A 20,842-nucleotide genomic window follows, 5' to 3' on the forward strand; every position below is an offset into this window, starting at 1 on the left:
ATGTGGGCTCAGCCTCCTCCCAGACCCACTTCCTGCTTTCTGACAATGTCTATTGGGTGTGTTGTACCTGCCGGGCACAGGGTCAGGCATTGCCTGTGGCATCCCAAGCCCTTCCCATGTCCAAGGTGTGTCTCTTCTCTCCTGGCATAGAAGCCCACGTCGTCTCTTGCATGGTGGCCAAAGTGGGAGTGGCTAAAGGTATCTTCTTGTTTCCCATCGCTCTTCATTTAGCTACCAGCTCTGGCTCCCAGAAGTCATTGTGCTGGACCTGCTGGCCACCACACCACCCTCTGACTTCTTGCCCTGGGTCCTGGCTCTGCCTGGAGATGCCCCTTGTGAGGGCCTGCAGATCCTTTTCCCATTATTTCATGCCAGGTGGAGAAAGATGTGAATCTCAAGCAAAAAGAAGAAACCCCAACTCCCACATCCCACTCCTGCCTTCTCTGTCTGTCCTACATGCGTGACTCATCCACCCTCCATCCAGGTGCTGCCCAGGTCTGGGGGAGCAGTAGCCTCAGCCTCAATGATCTAATGTTTCACGAAAGTGCAGGTATAAAGCAGGCTGAGCCCCAAGGCCGAGGTGGCAGAAGCAAGACCCGCTCAGGTGGGTCAGGGTGCTGCCTCATGGAGAAGTTAACCCTCAGGCAGTGCACCACATACACGGGGCCCCCTTGGTAGGGAACCACAGGTACACAGGCTCCAGGGAGGGACTATATCTGCAGCTTAGGGTGGTCAGAGTGGAGAAAGTGGGAGAAAAGGGCTGAGCCTTCAGGGCACGCTCAGAATGGCTTGGTGCCATGAGGGTCTCACACCGATCGATGCCATGGGAAGCTGTGTCATGAGGAGGCACCGTGTGGGCACCTGTTCATTTACAGGCGCATCTGGCTGTGCTGCAGCCCAGGCATGCCGAGGTGCAGAAAGGGTTTTCCTTCCCAGCCTTCTGTTTCCTTTGTGTTTTTGCCACCTAAACCTCATATTCTGAGACTTCCCAGGAACCATACCAAGCCCTCCACCTTCAAGCTGGGTCAGAACAAGGTGTGTACCACCATGGCCACCCTGTCAAAATATTTTTGGTGTCAATCCAATAAGGAGGGCCACCTGTTGTTGCTTTAACAGTGTGCAGGGGCTGGGGAGATAGCTCAGTAGGATAAGCGCTTGCCTGGCGAGTGCAAGGGCCTGAGCTCAATCCTCAGTTCCGCAAAAAAAAAAAAAAAAAAAAGTGTGCAGATCGGGTCTCAAGGCACTGAAGGCCCAGGATGCCACAGCCTGTGCACACATGCATGTGTGTCCGATGGTGGTATCTCAGAATGCATGCACATGTGAGCATGTGTGCCATGTCTGGGCATGCAGGCGTGTGAGGGCGTGCAGCTGTGTGTGTGTGTGTGTGTGTGACTGCATGCGTGATTGCTTGTATGTGTCTTTTTGTCAGGTCCTGACATGTCCTTTAGGGGAAGGGTGTTGGAGAAGGTGAAGCCTGGCTTTGTGAATACCTGGAGGCAGCACTTGGGGAAACTAAGCCTTGAGGGTCTGACCCTGGAATGTCTGGTGATCCCAGCAGGGGTCTCAAAGTGCAGGACGGGAGCTCTGGGTTAGAAGAGCAGTGTCAGGGATTTGAGTCATGTTCCAGGCTAGGAAGTGCAGATTTCCTCTGTAGAGCAGGACTTCCACTTCACTGGAGCCTGTGCTCCATGCGACCAGCCACAGGTTGTTGGTGGGGGGCTCTGCAGGCCAGAGGTCTTTTGGAATTGAAGGAAGCATCATGAAAGTGTGGCCCAGGGCTATGCCAGAGAAATGGAAAGAAAAGAAGGCTTGCCCCCTAGGAGTATCTTCAGAGGACAGCCTGCCAAGCCCAGGCTAAGGTGGCCACTGATGAGCCCTGTAGTTGGTCACAGCATCCAGGCCTGGGCATCTAGGAAGTGTCCTCCTTGTACCGCAACACAGGTGGGATTGAGCTGCATCTCTCTCCTGTTTCCTAGGGCTCTGAATGATGCAGAAAAGAAGAGAGAGCGTATGTTAGGGCTAGGCCAGTGACTGAGTGGTCACCACATCGGAGCTAGAGGTGGAAACAGGGATGCTGGGGCACTGGGCCAGGGAACGGAGGGCAGGAAGGGGAGGGTCAAGCTCTGCTGCACAGTAGGGCATGGCTCTGCACTGACCTGGCGCGATCAACTTGCAGGTTACCACTACAATGACCTGGTGTCCCCGCAGTACCTGAGCCTCATCGCCAACCTGTCAGGCTGCACCGCGCACCGGCGTGTGAACAACTGCTCAGACATGTGCTTCCACCAGAAGTACAGGACCCATGACGGTACCTGCAACAACCTGCAGCACCCGATGTGGGGCGCCTCCCTGACCGCCTTTGAGCGCTTGCTGAAGGCTGTGTATGAGAACGGCTTCAACACACCTCGTGGCATCAATCCCCAGCGGTTGTACCATGGCCACGCCTTGCCCATGCCACGCCTGGTGTCCACCACACTGATCGGGACAGAGGCAATCACACCTGACGCGCAGTTCACACACATGCTCATGCAGTGGGGGCAGTTCCTGGACCATGACCTGGACTCCACTGTGGTGGCCCTGAGCCAGGACCGCTTCTCCGATGGGCAGCCCTGCAGCTCCGTATGTGGCAGTGACCCACCCTGCTTCTCTGTTATGATCCCCCCCAATGACCCTCGAGCCCGTAGTGGTGCCCGCTGCATGTTCTTCGTGCGCTCCAGCCCCGTGTGCGGCAGTGGCATGACATCTCTGCTCATGAACTCCGTGTACCCACGGGAGCAGATCAACCAGCTCACCTCCTACATCGATGCGTCCAATGTATACGGCAGCACGGACCATGAGGCCCGCGCCATCCGGGACCTGGCCAGCCACCGGGGCCTGCTACGCCAGGGCATCGTGCAGAGGTCCGGGAAGCCACTGCTGCCCTTTGCTACTGGGCCACCCACCGAGTGCATGCGAGACGAGAATGAGAGCCCCATCCCGTGCTTCCTGGCTGGGGACCACCGTGCCAATGAGCAGCTGGGCCTCACCAGCATGCACACACTCTGGTTCCGAGAGCACAACCGCATCGCAGCCGAGCTGCTGGCCCTAAACCCACACTGGGACGGGGACACCATCTACTATGAGACCCGCAAGATCGTGGGCGCGGAGGTCCAACACATCACTTACCAGCACTGGCTGCCCAAGGTGCTGGGGGAGGTGGGCATGAAGATGCTGGGAGACTACCATGGCTATGACCCCAGCATCAACGCCGGGATCTTCAACGCCTTTGCCACTGCTGCCTTCCGCTTTGGCCACACGCTGATCAACCCGGTGCTCCACCGCCTGGATGAGAACTTTGAGCCCATCACACAGGGCCATGTGCCCCTCCACAAGGCCTTCTTCTCACCCTTCCGCATTGTGAACGAGGGTGGCATCGACCCACTGCTCCGGGGCTTGTTCGGGGTAGCTGGGAAGATGCGCGTGCCTTCCCAGCTGCTCAACACAGAGCTCACCGAGCGCCTCTTCTCCATGGCGCACACGGTGGCCCTCGACCTGGCCGCCATCAACATCCAGCGCGGCCGTGACCATGGCATCCCGCCCTACCACGACTACCGGGTCTATTGCAACCTGTCAGCCACCCACACGTTCGAGGACCTGAAAAACGAGATCAAGAACCCTGACATCCGGGAGAAGCTGAAGAGGTGAGTGTAGGGGCCACACTGCCCTTTTTCCCATGACCTGTCTTATTTTGCTCCTTACTTGTACTTTGGGTTCTTCACAGAAAACAAATCATGTGATACTGCAGCATGTGGGTCTGATTTACTTCACTTAACATTGTAATCTTGGGGTGCAAACATTTTCCTACACTTACTCAAGTTTATCCTTCTTTAAGGCAGATTAGTACTCCATTGTGTAAATACCACATTTTTCTGTATCCTTTCATCTCTTGATGGACACCTAGCCCACTTTAAAACTTAGCTATTGTGAACTGTGCCATTTCTGAACAGCTTGTCCTGTGCTGGGGTTATGCGGGTTCCTGTGGGGAGGAGGGCATGTCTGGCTAGGATTGGGGTTACATGACCTACACCCAGCTGCTTTTGGGACCTTCTGCAACTCTTTGGTTCCAGTGAGATTCTAACCCTCCAGAGCTGTCCAGGTCTTCTCCGTTTCCCAGTGTTCCTCCTGTCAGTTCTTTGCTCATGAGCATGCTTTTCTTATTTTTGGTGGTTTCCTCCCATTTGGTCTCCGTGGGCAGTGACCGTGACTGCTCATGGAGTTTCCCCATAAGGATCCCTCAGAGTCCCTGGGTGTAGGAATAGGCCCAGGCCGTTGTGCATCGGAGACGTGCACATTCCCATTTTCAGGGATGGAGTGCTGCCCCTGAGCGTCCATGCTGGTGTCCCAGCACTGTCTCCAGGCCCCTGGGTCCCTCCCCCTGGCACTAGGACAGCCTGCAGGGGCTGGGCCTGCATTTTCTGGAGAGGAAGACACTATTCCCAACTTGCCGTGAGTTTTGCAATGATGAATGCCCTGTCCCGTGATGTTGCCTTGCTCACTGCCCTGAAACGGTGGCACTGAGGTCCTGGCATCACTGCTGGATCGGCACCGCACCAGGTAGAGATGTTAAAGGCGGCTCAGCACCCACTGGCCACTCTCTTCCTCTCTCTCTCTCTCTATCAACCTTTGACTGACTAAAAAGAAACTGGACATAAATACCACGGCAAGTTATAGCCCGGCAGAGAGCACAGGCCATGAGAGGTGGCTTCCCACAGACTTAGCCCCCATAGCCCACCACCACCCTTGCACTGGCACCAGCAGAGGCTTTGTATTTAGGGGCACCCCTGCTCCCTCTGCCCCATACCCCACATCTAGGGCCCCCAGCCCCTTTTGTGAAGGGTGCTCTTGGGAGAGTCAGGGACCTGGTGGCTCCATCCCCACCATGGAGCTGGAGAGTGGAGTATTTCCAGCCCATGTAGAGTCCTTCAGGGTACAGAGGAAAGGGACAGAGAGAAGCAAGTCCTCAGGACATTCCAGGTGACAGGAGGAGCATCGCAGCACAGGCCAAGCACCCAGCAGGGTCTTCTGACCTCCGAGCTAGACAGTCAGCCTTGTGCCCCTGAACTGAGGAGACGAGCAGCAGCCAGGATCTGGGCGGAGTGGAATCACAGGAGCGTTGCCTGCCCCAGTGTCCTGGCAGGAGGCACTGGGAATCCCAGATATTTTAGGACTAGCTGAGCATTCAGTAGCAGCCAGACCAAGAAAGCAGCTGTCGCCCAGGGGAACTCTCTGGAAATTCTACCCCATGGGAGAAGAGCTCTCTGGAAGTTGCCAGCTCTTTGTGTAAATGTGTTTATTTCTGAAGAGGTGGAAGAGTTTGGTTGGCAGCATTTGCACTGAAACACGTAACCCTTATCTTAGGTTGTTGCCTTGTATGTGCTTAGTGGGTATTTTCTTTATGGTTCATATACTTTCAGTACATGGTAGAATCCAATTTTATTCTTTAAGCTATTTATTGGTTATTCATGTATTTATGGGAGAAGACAGGAAGGGCCTACACTATGATCTGTAGTGTATTTACCCTGGGAAAACAAGCAACAGTGGCTAAATTTTCTTCCTCATGGACTTTTATGGGGGAGGGAGACTTTTCTAAATTTCTTTAAATAAGTGTGTGTATATTTTATAGACAATTTTAAAAATAGGAAAGAAATTCTTTAAAATCATTAGACATGTCAAAGAAATAAAGGTGAATTTTCCTTGTTAGGTAAGGCTGAATCAAAATCCTGGAAAAACAAGTGCTTTCCCTTATGTGTATTTCTTTTGTAACCACACACAGCTGTGCAGGGTCAGGTTCAGTCCGACTTCCTTTCCACAGGCTGTATGGCTCCCCACTCAACATCGATCTGTTCCCGGCCCTCATGGTGGAGGACCTGGTCCCCGGCAGCCGCCTGGGGCCCACACTCATGTGTCTGCTCAGCACGCAGTTCCGGCGCCTGCGGGACGGGGACAGGTGAGCCCTTCCCAGGACTCGGGCGGCGGGGACCCCAGAACCATGCCTTACGACCCCCGGCAACCACTGCGGAATACAGCACCTAACAAAGGCATTTCCTTTAATCCGATCACCTGCTAAGTAATCCACACAGCTAACCCCTTTGCAAGGTTTGAAAGAATTTGAGTTTGTAGGACTTCTTTTCATTTGTAGTTTATTAGTTTAATATCCGTTCCTGAGGAATTCCACAGTCAGCTGTGTTACATCTGTTTTTCTAAAGGCGTCTGATTCATTTCACTTAACATTATGTCTTGAGGTGCACCCATTTATCCTTTCGTGTGGCAGAGTAGTACTCTATTGTATATAAATACCACAGTTTCCTTGTCCATTCGTTCACTCGTGGTCATACAAGATTTAGCTGTTACAGGTTGTGCCGCTCAGTAGGTGAGCGCGGATCACTTTGATACCACATCTTTAACTCTTTCAGGAAGACACCTAGAAGGTGAATAGTTAGACCGAACAGAATTTCTAGCTTTAGTTTTTTACTAGCTCATACTCCCTCCTACAGTGCAGACACCACCACCACCCCCCCGCCCCTCTACCACCACCAGCCTCACAGCATTTGTTATTTGATTGCATGGTGATGGCCTTTCTTTCAAGAGTAAGATGAATCTCAGTGTTATTTTAATTTGCATTTCCAGGGCCAGGGAGATGGCTCAGTGGAATAAGCGCTTCCCTGGCAAGCGCAAGGGCCTGAGTTCAATCCCTGGTTCTGCAAAAAAAAAAATTAAAGATTTAATTTGCGTTTCCTTCGTGGCCAACAATGGCAAGCATTTCTTCGTGTATTGAATGGCCATTTCTGAGAAGTGTCTGTTCATTTCAGGTGGCTATTTTTGACGGGACCTTTTATTTGGGGGATTGACTCCCCTGTTAATTGCTGCCAGTGGAAACCAGGGATTGGCAGGGAAGTAAGTGGGAGGAGCCCTAGGTCAGGAGTCCTGTCCACATCTGACCCCACTATCTTCCTGGCGCAGGCTGTGGTATGAGAACCCCGGGGTGTTCTCCCCTGCCCAGCTGACTCAGATCAAGCAGACCTCGCTGGCCCGGATCCTGTGCGACAACTCAGACAACATCACCCGCGTGCAGGGGGATGTGTTCAGGGTAGCTGAGTTCCCGCACGGCTACAGCAGCTGCGAAGACATCCCCAGGGTGGACCTCCGTATGTGGCAGGACTGCTGTGAAGGTGCGTGGTGGGGCCGGTGGGAGGGGACTGTCCCCGCTCCAGCTTCCCTGGGCACATGATTAGGAGCCAGCAGTGGTGTGGACTGGTCATGCCACCGGGCCTCAGGATGCCATCAGGAGACGCAGGAAGTGCTAATGCCTGAGGCTGCTGCCCACAGAACATGGTGCTGCTTAACCATAAACTTGGTTTTAAAGTAGAAGGAGCACACTATAAAATAATGATGGACCAGGCCTGGAACGTGCCTATAATCTTAACACTGGAGGCCGAGGCAGGAGGATCACAAGTTCGAGTCCAGCCTGGGCAACTGGCCAGCAAGACTCTGTCTCTAAATAAATAAATAATTCATTCCTCTGCACCACCTAAAGAAATAAATAGGATGAAAAGTGGGATACAATGACTACGCGCATCAGTAACGTGGCCTTTTCCCTCGGTATCAGGTTCTTATGCACTGTATGATAATGCTGCATGTTAGGACTCGCCCCCAGCGGGTTTCCTTTCATTGGAGTTACCACGGGCGCATGATCTTGATGTCTCCATGGCTAGGTGATGGGAAGGTTCCAGCTCTGCTAGAATCTTTAAGGGCACCCATATGTTCATAAGCACCATAGTAAATAAAAGAGATAAAATTTTAATATCCTGCCATTTAAACCTCACCTGTATCTGTAAATATGTGTGCATAATCCTCTACATCCATCCACAGATAAAAAGGGGAAGTAAATACGTCAAGGAAGTATTTCCGTTTCCTTTATCAGAGGGAGCAGGGTGCGCTAGGGCTTGCAAAAGGAAATGCTCACAGTCTCCATAGGCGGTGCCCACGGGCGGGAGGGGTCCGTTATTGGGTTTGGAAGGCCCAGAAAGAGGTCCCAGCTGGGCCACAGCGACACCAGCACCTCTGCCTCTGTGGCCACTGTCCTCATAGCCTGAGTGTAACTCCTGTAACCGATCTTACGGTTTATGTCTCAATGTCCCCAAAGCCTCCTTTGCCCCAAGGGAAAGGGGATTGGGCCACGGAGGGTGATAATCCTCAGAGGCTTAGTCATTTTTTCCTGATATCAATAGTTCAGCATGTTATTAAATTAATGAGTATTAAGGTTTGGGTTGAATACTCAGGTCTGTTCTTTACACTTCCTTCAAAGTGTGTGTGTGTGACATAATTTTATATCCTGCCTCCCTGTCTGCCCTATTCCACATGTTTTAGGGACCAATATTTGCATTTTTGCATGGGTTTCTTTGTTTTTACTTTTCATCCTCACAGTTTGTTCTCTTTAAATGCTTTTCCACAAGCATCCAGAGAATTTCATTCTGTGTTTGCAGAAAATTGTCCTCAGAAATCGTGGGAAAAACCAATTCTTGTTTTCACATACAAAAGCTGCATTTCCTGATAACTCCTTGACTCCCTTCAGCTCCTTTCACAAGGATGGGAGCTGGGCTTGCTGCTTTCCTTCCCAGAAAACCCATTGTGCTCATGGAGCGGTGCCTGCGGCTCTGCCCGCGCCAGGCTCCTGGTGAACCCCTAACTGGAGCCATTGCCCACGTGGTCTCCCCAGATGGCCTCTTTCAGTGGCAGGTGGGGCCTCCACCACAGAGCCTAAAGAATCCTTTCTTTTTTCTTTGGTTTTATTTCAGACCAAAACCTGTATCTAAAATATAGCAGAAAAAACTAAAACTTCACAACCCTGTGTCAGTTGCTATTCACTATTAGTTCAACCTTCCAGGAGTTGTGCAGCAACAGCTTGCAGAGCCACGCTAGCCTGTGGTCATGGAGTGTGAGGCCCACGCACTTCAGGACCCAGAAGCTGGGCCCGGGAGTGGACTGTTTCTTTTGTTGGTGGTTATTGTTTGCGGGTTGTGGTTTTTCTTTTGAAACAAGAGTCACATTGTGTAGTTCAGGCTGGCTTGAACTATGTAGCTCAAGTTGGCTTCAAACTTGCAATGATCCTCCTGCCTCAGTCTCCCGAGTGCTGGAATGACGTATGTGCCCCCATGCCCGGCCAGGACAGGGTATTTTGCGTGAAGGAGTTGTGTTCAGAATACATCATCCTGTTATGCAGATCCAAAGAGCCACTTTCTGGGCCCTGTGTGTTGCATGCAAGCAGGAGGGCATTATTGGAAAGGCTGGAAGCCCTGGGTGCCCTCACCTGGCCTTGACTCCACAATGCTGTGATCAGTAGAACCTAAGGCAGGACTGGGTTTGGTAGGAGAAGACACAGCTGTTGCTAACCTGGATTCTTTGCATCTCTGGAGCTGTGTGGGAAGTGGTATGCTCTGCTGTTCTGAGATGACCAGTGGGCAGCACACACAGGAGTAGATGCAATCTAGGGCTTGGCTTGAGCTCAGTGATGAGCTGCCGAATGAATTACAGGCCTATAGAGCAGTGGTTCATAGTGGTGTGACAGTGTTGGAGTGATATATATGGGCCCGGGTGAGCGCTGAGGCTCCTCCCTCTACCTGGGTCACAGAGAGGGGCTGCAGCCACAGCAGGTGTGTGGGGAATCTCCAGGAACAACAGGGTCGGGCACACGCACCTCTTACCATGTGTGAGACCAACTTGTGGCTCCGTGGGGCCACCCCAGTCACAGCCTGACCTGTACTGTCCCCGTTGATATCATACGTGTGATGTAAAGATTGCTACTATTTGACCAAATGTGCATAAGTTCTCCAAAGTTGGAGCCACCCTCCACTCACAGGCCCTCTCCGCTTCCTCCTCAGACTGCAGGACCAGGGGGCAGTTCAATGCGTTCTCCTACCACTTCCGAGGCAGACGGTCCCTGGGATTCAGCTACCAGGAGGACCAGCCAGCCAAAAGATCCAGGCCTCGGAGGGGACTGAGGTCCGTGTGTCTCTGGTGAACCGCGATGAGCAGTAGAGCTGGGGGTCCACTGTCTGCTCCATCCTTTGCTCAGCCAATCTAGATACCTCAGGGGACATCCTAGAGTGGGTTTTGGAGGATTCCGGGGGTATATGTCAGTCCAGCTGGGGTGTGCTGCTCCAGGCTGAGTACTAGGCATAGGAGGAGGGAACTCCAGAAGCAGATTTATACCTGGGTAGGTGACGTTTCTACCTGCAGAAGTGACATTTCTCTGCTTCCCCTTCTTTCCCCCTTAGTGTGGGAAAACACAGCACACGCATGGGCAACGCCACAGCTGCAATCTTTGAGCACTCAGAAGGCCTGGCCACAAATGACTTCAAAGAATTTGTCCAAGAAATGCAAAAAACTATCACAGAGCTCAGGAAACAGGTGAGGCCCCTGCACCACACCGTACCCTTTCTCCTTCTCCATGGCTCACCTCTCTCCTCTCCAAGGCCCTGTGGTGTGTGTTCAGCCTGCCCTGTCTCCACTCAGGCGTTCCCTCTTGGTGGCTTTGCCCTTCACCTTGCTCACCTCTGCCAGGCCTGCAGAGCTGGACTCTCTGGGCTTCCCACATGGACAGGGACTTGGCAGTGGGCGTTTAGTGTCACGGCTTCAAATCACAAAAACCAGGTGTGGAATGATGTGGCAGATGGTGGCCTTCACTTCCTCTTCCCAGGCCACTTTGCCAGAGTAGCTTGGGCATGACTGTCCATGGCAGGTGGTGGCCACACAGTGCTCTTCCCTCCCAGCCCCCGGGAAGTGGCCTCTGCCTCTTCCTAGGTCATTTTACTGACTGGGTAGAGTGGAGACATCAGGCTGGACAAGCAGGTGTGCACATCAGGTTATGGCACAGGGAGAACTCAGAGACACGTGGTGCTTTCTCTGGTGCTTGGGATTTGTAGGTGCTGCTCTGTTTCTGCTCCTAAACTCTCAATTTTAGAGAAACTGGTTTATTCACCCAGAGTCCTGTGGCTGGAAAAATATACTCCACACCCACAACTTGCAGAACAGGTTTAACTGGGCTCAGAGTTTCAGAGGGTACAGTCCATGGTCCCCCTGGTTCCAAGAGAGAGTGGGGGGGGGACAAGAACGCACCCTTTCAGGTCACACCCAGTGGCACCCTCCAGCCAGGCCCTGCCTCCTGCAGCACATTCAGCCCTGAGCTCACCCATGATGGATCTGCTGATGAGCACAGCGCCCCATGTGCCATCCCCTTCTGCACACATGAAGCTTTGAGTGACATTTGAGGTGTAAACCATAACACAAGGTCATCTACAAATGCAGCCTTGAAGTCCCCTGGTCCAGGTGTGGCTTCTACCCTTTCTGTGCCCCCAGCTCCTCTATCCTGCAGACATAAGTGCAAGGCCACCTGCAGATGTCAGGTGGTGACAGATGCAGGTGTACTGGGCACCCGATGGGGGCAGCAAGCCCTAAGGGAGTCAGGGTAAGCAAGGTGGGCAGGTGACTCTCAAAGCCCTGCTTGCAGCACAAAGGGGCAGCACCCTGCAGCTCAAAGTGCAGAGCCTCCTGGTGACTTAAAGGCACCATGCATGGCTCGGCTCGGAGGCATCCAGACTCGAGTCATTCGCAGTACCTGATGCCTGCGGACCCTGGTGATCACTGAGATATGCCCAGGCCAGCATTGTCATTGGTTGTCTGGGCTTTTGAGTTCCAGCAGGGTTGGCTACAGATGTCTGGGGCCTTGCATGACACACAGGTCTGGCTGCCACTGGCTCTTGAGGACACAGGGACCCTCCCTTTTGTCTTCATGGATTTGATAACAAGTTTCTAAGATTTTAGTGACTTAAATATCAATCTTGCTAATGAACAATTTGTACAGAATAGTTGGTTTCACTGAGAAGCCAAGTGAATCAGAGGCATTTCACGAAGTGAATAGCAGTTCAACTAATTGAATCTTAGATGTCTGCTCTTCAGGGGTAGAATCACCTTACAATGCAGAGGGAAAGGGATCTCTTTAGAGGATACCAGGGTTAAACTCAGGACCTCTGCACTGTTACCACCCCAGCCTTCCTTCCTTTTTTTGAGACAGGATCTTGCTATGTTGCCTGGGCTGGGCTTGCATTTAATATTCTCCTACCTCAGCCTCCCAGAGTGCTGGGATTACAGGCATGTGTCACCACCATACCTGGCAGTAGTGATTTTAATGCTGGGACAACATGGGCTTTCACATGTGAGGTCCTAGGCTCCTCCACAGGATGGCCTCGGGTGTCTACGTGTGGCAGCTGTTTCAAGAAGGGTGGGATGGTGTTTTAACTCAGATGCATGTGCAGTCGCTTTGTCATTCAGCTTGTGCGTGGTTGCTGTTGACTGTAACCAAAGCAGACAGCCGACCCACCGTTGCGTGTATCTCACAAGAGAGCTTATTCCAAGGATCGGGATGGAGCTGATGCATAAGTGAGGCCCACTCCGGTCTCTAACAGCTCCTTGAAGCTCAGCTGCAGCAAACAGAAAACTCAAAGTAAGAACAGATTCAGGGAGGCACGGGCTGCCTTTCCTCAGGGGGTCCAGGCTGCTGGTTTTCTGCGAGCTCGGATGCAGCTGCTGCTAATTCTGTTAGTAACCGAAGAGCTGTCAGCTGCCTCATCTGTGTGTACCCCTATAGGGTGCAGGAAGCTGTCTACAGAGAATCCTTCAGGTCAGAAGTCCCCAACCCTGTTAGAAAGCTGGAAGTGCGTAGCAGGCAGGTGGGTGAAGCATCTACATTTCCAGCTACTCCCAGTCGCTGGCATCCCAGCCTGAGAGCCGCCTCTTGTCAGATCACCACGCCTTACACTCTAGGAGTTCAAGCCCTACTGTGATCTGCAAAGGCAGGGATACCCTTAAAGGGATTAATGCAGGGCCACCAGGGATATAGCTCAGTGGCACAGCACCTGCCTGGCAAGCACACTGTCCTGATTCAATTCCCGATATCAAAAAAATTAACGCAGGCCGGGGAGATGGCTCAGTGGAGTAAGCACTTCCCTGGCAAGCACAAGGGCCTGAGTTCAATCCCCGGTTCCGCCAAAAAAAAAAAAAATTAATGCAAGACAGACTGGGTGTGGTGGCGTGCGCCTGTAGTCCCAGCTCTTGGGAGGCTGTAAACAGGAGGATCACTACTATAAACAGGATCTACATAGTAGACCCTGTAGACCCTGTCCTAAATGCATAAAAAAATTAATGCAAGAGTAGAAATAAAGTGCACAGTGTGATAATAAAAAAACAGTGTACAGTGTGGTAATAATAGAAATAAAGTACACAATAAATGCATTGTGCTCGAATCATCTCGAAACACCCACTACACATACCTATCCACGGAAAAATTATTTTCTGCAGATCCAGTCCCTGACTCCTGCCTCTCCCAAAACATACTGAGAGTCCCATGCTCACACCTTTGTACCTAACTTCCAAAGAAAACCAAGGCTGTCACTGGGAACATGATCCAACACTGACAATCATGGTCTTTGGAAAAACTAAGTGCAGGCAGGACAGTCTTGTCGTGGAAAACCTAAGTGCAGGCAGGATATTCTTATCATGTTGCAATGTGGTCTTGGTGCCCAGGTGCCTTCTGTCCTTGTATAACCGCACTGCAGAGCCCATGCCTTCCTCTGTGGTGGCGTGGTGTCAGGTGGCATGGTGTTGGGCATCCTGTTATGGCGCTTTCCAACACCCTCACCTGTCTCACCTGCGCATGTGGGATCTCACAAGGGGTCTGCACATGCCCTGTGCTGATGCTCTGCAGTGACCAGGGCACACTTTGTGCCTCTGCAGATAAACAAGCTCGAGTCCCGCCTCAGCACCTCAGAGTGCGTGGACTCGGACGGTGAGGCCCACGCCAACAACACGAAGTGGAAGACGGACACTTGCACCACGTGCGAGTGCAAGGTGAGTGTGTGGGGCCTGGATAGCACCCGACATCCACCAGGGGAGGGATGGCCCAAGGTTCAGGGAGCACCAGGAGCCCATGAGACCAGGTGCACTCACTTCAAAGAAGGTGCTGGTGAGACCAGACCCAGGGCACCTGCACACCTTGAGGATGGGCAGGGACCACCCTGCAGAGGGTGCTGTGTGCACCCTGAGGTTCCCACTGCAAAGCCTTGCATGTATGCCACAAGCTCAGCTCCTCGAACGGGGCCACACAGCTCAGTCCAGTCCTGCCCAGAGGTATTGGTTCCCATGGCAGGGGTATGGCTCATCTTGGGCAAAAGGGCGACAGTGGGTGGGTGGAGGTGCCACATCTAAGCAGAGGCCAGCGGCTTGGGGCAGACCTAATCAGCAGGGCAGTGATGGTGAGGGACTGCCTGGAACATCTGGGTGTCAGCCAGGGACAAGTTTATCTCTCTGCCAAAGATATCAGCATGGCATTCAGTGTCCCTTGACTGGTCTCACTTGGGAAGAACAGACCAGTTCCCTAGGGGCCCCTTCTCTCTGTCCCTCTACCTTCCCGGTAGGATGAAGCGCAAGTCCAGCCTACGGCCTTGGATTTCTGTCAGGATGATGGCCAAAAGCAGGGAGTGAGAGCTGAGCCTGTCACTTCTGGGGCCAGGGCCTGGGGTGGCCAGCACATGCCCCTCAGGCTGGCCCACCAGTGACAGCTGTGCATGTCTCCCCTGCAGGATGGGCAGATCACTTGTTTCGTGGAAGCCTGCCAGCCAGCTTCCTGCCCAGCACCCGTGAAAGCTGAAGGCATGTGCTGTCCGGTCTGCCCAAGGAAAATCCCAGAAGAAGAGCCCTAGGCACTGGCAGAGCTCCTTGGGGTCATCGGCGGTCTACGGGAGATGGTGCGGCCAACATGGAGCAAAGACTGAAAGCCACACCCGGGACTGAGACCCATCGAGACCTCTGGCCAGGCCTTGGGGCACAGCTCAGGCTGCTCCAGCCCATGTCCGTGCCAGGGAAGCAGAGCAGACAGGAAGGGGGGCAGACGTGTCCTCACTGCGTGTCAGACTTCTCAGGTTTTTATTTAATTCTTCTAACATGAAAAATTGGTGCTACCATTAAATTGCACAGTCCAGTGTTTAGACTCCTAAAGTGGTTCCAGCTCATGACAGCTCCTTTTTAATGGAGTGGGTTCCTCTGTATGTCCCTTCCACCTGGGTCTGTGACTAGGAGGTCAGACAGGTGCCTCCCATCCTGCAAAACACCTGGGTGACATCACAGGCTACACTGAAGAGCCTCCCCTCTCCTCCCTGTCTGCCTGCTTCCCTTTCTGGGGTTGCTAATTTTTCTCAGCTCATCAGCATTTAACCATAGAACAGAGCTGTCATCTACTCCCCCATGCCAGTCCTGCTCCTTGCCCACATGACTGTTATATTATTAAGCCACATTTAGAAACAGGCTTGTTTCTGCTGACAGTGTGCCCCCATACTGCCCACCTGTCACCCAGACGTGAGCGCCTCATCCCATGTCACGTGTGGTGACCCCATGGTGGCCACGCACTTGGCAGGCAGTCTGTAGGCTCTGCATTGGTCCATGCCTGACCACCAAATGCAAGCTCAAGACCCACCCTCCACATCTTTTCCCAGGTGACGTGCGGGGGGAGCTCTGTCACTTTGTGTTGTGTGAACCCTTTGAAAGAATCAATCCCTATACCTCACGGGTACTTTTAAATTGCATCATGTTTTTTGAAAATTTACCCATTTTTCAGGTGTTGACTATAGTAGAAGGATCATTTCCACTATGCAAAAGTTGTTTGAGAATTTAGTGAAAACCAACTATCATACCTCATGGTCTCTTTTTTTAATCAACCAAACCTTCCATTACATCCTGAAAACAAACCAGTCTGTGTTCTCAGGGACATTCCCTGAACGTGCAAGTTTCAATCAACGCTCATTTATTTGCCCACAAACCCTGTGTGTCAGGCACTGTGAATACCCTGGATGCCAACACAGGGACCATCTGCCAAGAAGACAAAGAACCTGAAGACATAGGTGTCATAGTGAGACAAGAGTACCCACTTAGAAACAGCAGCTGACACAGGCATTTGAGAAGAGTCTAGTGCGATTTGGGTGTGACATACATGCCCTGGTGAGCTCCCTTCCCACAGAGAGACACCAGAAGCTGAGTGTGCAAGGTGCTGAGTGTGAGCAGCCCCACAGTAGCTTCATCAAGAGTATCTTGAGTTCTCATGTACATGTTGCTGCAGTCGGTGTTTCCTGGGGCATACACTGTTTTTGAACTATTAAGTCAAACTTGGCCATCAAATCTATAAAGTAGGCAACCTATGCGTCTGTCAAAATTGCATGGTGTGGAAGTTGTTCAGGTGTAATAGTGACAGCAGAATCTATTCTGGGGGTGCCTTGTTGTCCTGTGTGCACCTCGGGGTGTTTGTGGGCTCTCGATTTTGGCAGCGCGCACAGGTAGAGTACTACAGGTGTGGGGGGCAGCTAGCTCTCTAAATGGAAGGGAGAAAGCTGAGCGCAACTTACGTCAAATCCTGTAATTCACCCCAGAAGGCTCAAGCTTCACCAGTTTGAAGACTTGCTATCTTCACTACCAAGACAGGGACAGTACCGGGATAAACTCTTCTTAGCAGCCACTGTGAGGGGATTGCTGTAACAGGAAGCAAAGTGTACATATTTATTTACATTTCTAACCAATGCCAACAGCCAAGTGCCTTTTTTATGTTCATTGTATTCCGTACTTTACCAAAGAGACATTTGCACTATGTAACGATGCCTTTCGGTTTAAATAAATGGGCCACATTGTCAAGTGGAGAGTGCTCTCTCTCTCGTTTTTCTCCCCTGGAAACGATAAATAAGACTATGGCTTGTTTGCCATGCAACACCAGAGCACGACAGGGAGCGGAAGTGGAGCTCAGACTGAAGCCCTGGAGCTGGCACCAGTCACTGTTCTATAGGAAAAATGTGAGAAGGAACTGGGTAAAAGGCACTATTGTTTCCCTGGAAGGTAGGGTGCTTCATTAAGCTGGTCCATGATTTTCAGAGATCCTGGGCAGGTGAGGGGGAAAACTCAGGCAAAGCCATTTGCATCTGCCCTCGTGTGGATACAGACAGACAGACACCCTTTGTCAGAGAAGAAGTTTGTGGTGGGGGTAACTCCTGAGGGCCAGTGATGCGTAGCTTTCTTCCCCAAAGCAGGAGCACAAGGACTGGCAAGATAGCTCAGCAGACTAAGCGCCTGCTTAGGCAAGCATGGAGACCAGAGTTTGATCCCTGGCGCCACATGCCACACCAGCCCCACCCCTGGGCCATCGAGACCAAGTGTGGTGGCGCCCTAGCACAGGGGAGGCTGAAAACAGGAGGATCAGAGGCCGTGCTGTGGAGTGAGACCCTGTACCAAATACATACATAAAAATAAAAGCAGGAACACAGACAGCTGACTTAGGGGCTGTACTGCTCCATAGCCACGTGTTAAGGACAACTTTTCATCCCCTGAACTTCAAAAGGATTTTGTTCTGAGGGAAACTGGGAAAGATCTGAAGATGTCTTTACAAGATTTAACAATAATGTCACAGGGTGAGGGGAGATCATAGTGCTTAGCTAATTGTCATAAGAAAAATTAAGGTGACTTTTTGGTTTTCTTTTGTACTGAAGCAAACTTAGGATCTTGCTCTTGCCAGGCAGGTGCTTATGCCACTGAGCTGTCTCCCTGGCCCAAGATTTAAGTTTTTTGACACTGTCAAGTCATTTCAAAATGGTGAAGAAAAACTGACCAGAGCCACTTTCAGGGACACACCCTGACCCCTGCATCCCCTCCTGCCTTCCCATGGTACCGTATGCTGCTGAGGAACCTCGCACCTCGTGCTCACCAGAACCTGAAACAAGCTCTCAGCGGGCAAAGTAGTGCATGCTTGTAATCCCAGTGCTCTGGGAGGCTGAGACAGGATAGTAGTAATTTCAAGCTCTGCCTGGGCAACTTAGTGACTTCAAAAGATCCTGTCTTGATATGAAAAATAAAGGGCTCGGTGCAAGGGTCCTGGGCTCAATCCCCAGTGCTGCAAGCACAACAGCCTAAGCCTTTGCCGTCACCAGGGATTACATGTAAAGACTGCAGAGTCTCCTTTTCTGAAAGTATCAAATGTGAGGTTGACATTTTGGGGATGAGAACAGGTTTCCCTTCCACTTGGCCTTGAATCTTTTGAGACTTGAGAAACTAGAAGAAAACAGCACTGTGGGCAGAGGGCTGGTCCAGCGCCGGCCAGACCCCTGTTCCTTCTGTCCCTCCTCATTCCCAAATTTTCCTTAGCATCCTGAGGACCGTCACTGGAGCCAAACAGTCACTACTCTTCCGGTTTTCGGGCACTGAGCTGATGCCTTTTTACTTGGAAACTTCTCTTGGTGGAACTGCTTTCATTTAGGATTTCGGTAACAAAAATCCTCAAAGCCTGGTCATGACTGCTTTTATGTCTTCGGATACATTAAAGCTCACTTCCCCTCCATCTGCTATTATAGTTTGTCTGTTTTCCTTTGTCCAAAGAATTGGAACTCTAGAGGAAGGAAGCAAGGTGGAAAATTCCAGCACCTTTTCCATTGTGTTCCCCACTGTGTTTGAAAGTTTCCGCAACTTAACAAAGAGATCTTGAAGTGACTTTTTTTTTTTTTTTTTTTTTTGCCACTATAATTCTGATTGTCAGCCCAGCAACCTTTGCCTGGAAATGCATCTCAGATACAGCTTCACTGTGGCTGGTTTGGGGGTTGATGAGGAAGAAACTACTTCTTCTCCCTCTATCCTTTCTGATGGCTGTTCAAACAATAGCCATGAACTGGTGTGACTTGCCTGCTACGTAAGTTGATTCTCATTCTATTTTCTTTTCTGACATTAAGCCTAATCTTAAGTATCTTGGAAAATCCTCTTTTCCATGTCTTTCACCAAAATCTAATCTCTGTAATGATTATTCATCTACAGTTAAAAGCCCTAAAATAGCCTCACGATGTCACGCTTCTGTGATGTCTCACTGCCTACATCCTTCCCAGCAGACAGACTCATTTTCTCGCTTGGCCTTCACTAAGCACAACAAGGGGCCCTGTGGAATGCACAGCTTGCAGCTGTTTTGGAAGAGGTTTCTGGACAGCATTCATGTTTATGTTCTTTAAAAATCACTGCACAGGAATTATCGCAGAGGAAGACACTGATCTTCATGTCTTAGAACTGTGACTCGGAGCCCCAGGGACGAGGGGAAGGGTGCTGGTGGTCACTCTAGGTCCTGGATTTGTGCAGAAGTCCTGCCAGGGCAATTAAGGGACCACTGTCTCCTCTGCCACCTTTTGGAATGCTGGCCCCAAGACCCAAACCCTCTCCTCTGTCCCTAAAACCAGCTCTGCACTGTTTCACCAAACTAAAAGTAAACATCCACGTTGAATTTAAATTTGATTTTTTTTTACCTGCCCTGCTCAAAATATAAATAGACCTGCCTAATTCCTGGGCCCTTCCTCAGTTTTGTGAGATAAGACTTTGTTCTCTGGAACCTGAATGCTTAGAGTACGGCTTCTTACTTGTGCTGAGCTGCTATCCTGACTTGACCTGGCCGTGTCTTACTATATTTCATTTGTGAAACGGGTGATTACATCCACATCCGTGTTCCTGCATAGACTCAGAGTTGGGCTGTAGCTCTGTTTCTGGTCACTTCAGCTCCTGTGGAAATCTGACTCGGGGATCCTACCACCCCATACCTCACAGTTGGTGGCTGTGTCTTTATGCAGGGAGGGAAAGGAAATGCTGGAACTCCGGGCTTCCTTCACTGGCTTGATTAAAGAAAACAGAGTTGTAACAAGAAAGGACCCTATCTGACTGGAACATCTGGAGATTAGAGCCCAGTTCTCCAGAGACCAAGAATGTGTTTTTAAGACATGGTGCACCTGGATCCACATTCATGCTCACTGAAGCCACCTGGCCCTGCACCCCACATATCCCATCCTGTGATGCTGGATTCCCACGGACCTCAACACCCCTCCCCCACTCCTGCTTGCTTTGTCTTCCCATCCTGGGCACCATCACTCATGATCTCCCTTCGTCTCCCCTGTGGCTTACCACCACTGCGCAGCTGACTGGCCCCAGGGCCCAGGTCCAGAGCGAGCTCCATGCCGGGCTTGCTTCTCACTGTGAGTCACCAGCTGCCCTCCCTGGTGCAGCTCTTGACTCAGAGACAAGCACACACCCGTCCTGTCTGCTCTGCTGTGGATTCTGAGCTTATTCAGTCCTGTTCCTGCTTCGGCACCAGCTTGGTGGCAATGATCCTAATACCTTTTAAGCTGAAAGCCTTTATTTGTGGACTAATATAATGCAGTCCTCTTACATTTTGCAAATAACAGTAATGTGAAGACATAGGATTTGGTTTAGCTGTGTCCCTGCCCATCATTCCTGATGCTCAGATTATGTAGCCTGCTAGAGTGTAGACTGCTTCATCTACAAAACTATCTACCTCTGTAAGAAGAGTTTTGATTAAACAAGGCCTGCCAGTGGGGAGGGGTGCCGGGTGGGAGCTGCCTGTAGACACACATGCTCTGCATTCCATCCAGGGCAGTGCACACTGCCACCTGTCGCAGGAACAGACTGGGCCATGCTCTTGGGGCCAGAGCTGGGTAACTGTCATCAGAAAGAGGGGGACTCACTCTTCTAGATAAAGTCCCTGAATTCTTTTAGGGGGACTTTGCAAATAAATATGCCCTTTTCCCCATGTAGAGTGGCTGAAGCATGGTCAGGACTTTGTCCCACTTGCTAGAGAAGGCAGAATGGTGACCTCCTTCTGTGGCTAGGACTGAGCATGCCCCAGAGAGGAACAGTTGTTCCGCTCCCAACTCCACTGTTCATCCCCCAAATGTGGGCT

The 20,842-nt window shown here is 51.4% G+C and overlaps 1 protein-coding gene across 1 annotated transcript in view; it reads left to right on the top strand.

Annotated features, from left to right (window-relative positions):
* The window catches only part of Pxdn (peroxidasin), a 70,251-nt gene extending 54,430 nt beyond the window's left edge, over positions 1 to 15,821 (top strand). The window contains exons 17-23 of the mRNA XM_004642339.2: positions 2,177 to 3,680; positions 5,852 to 5,986; positions 7,000 to 7,208; positions 9,918 to 10,038; positions 10,314 to 10,446; positions 13,828 to 13,941; positions 14,673 to 15,821. Coding sequence (XP_004642396.2) covers positions 2,177 to 3,680; positions 5,852 to 5,986; positions 7,000 to 7,208; positions 9,918 to 10,038; positions 10,314 to 10,446; positions 13,828 to 13,941; positions 14,673 to 14,792 — 2,336 coding nt within the window. The 3' untranslated portion in view covers positions 14,793 to 15,821. The remainder of the gene's footprint in view (positions 1 to 2,176; positions 3,681 to 5,851; positions 5,987 to 6,999; positions 7,209 to 9,917; positions 10,039 to 10,313; positions 10,447 to 13,827; positions 13,942 to 14,672) is intronic.
* The last annotated feature ends 5,021 nt before the right edge of the window (positions 15,822 to 20,842 follow it).

This window comes from Octodon degus, unplaced genomic scaffold (assembly GCF_000260255.1).
Source record: "Octodon degus isolate 3935 unplaced genomic scaffold, OctDeg1.0 scaffold00151, whole genome shotgun sequence".
NCBI lineage: Eukaryota > Metazoa > Chordata > Mammalia > Rodentia > Octodontidae > Octodon > Octodon degus.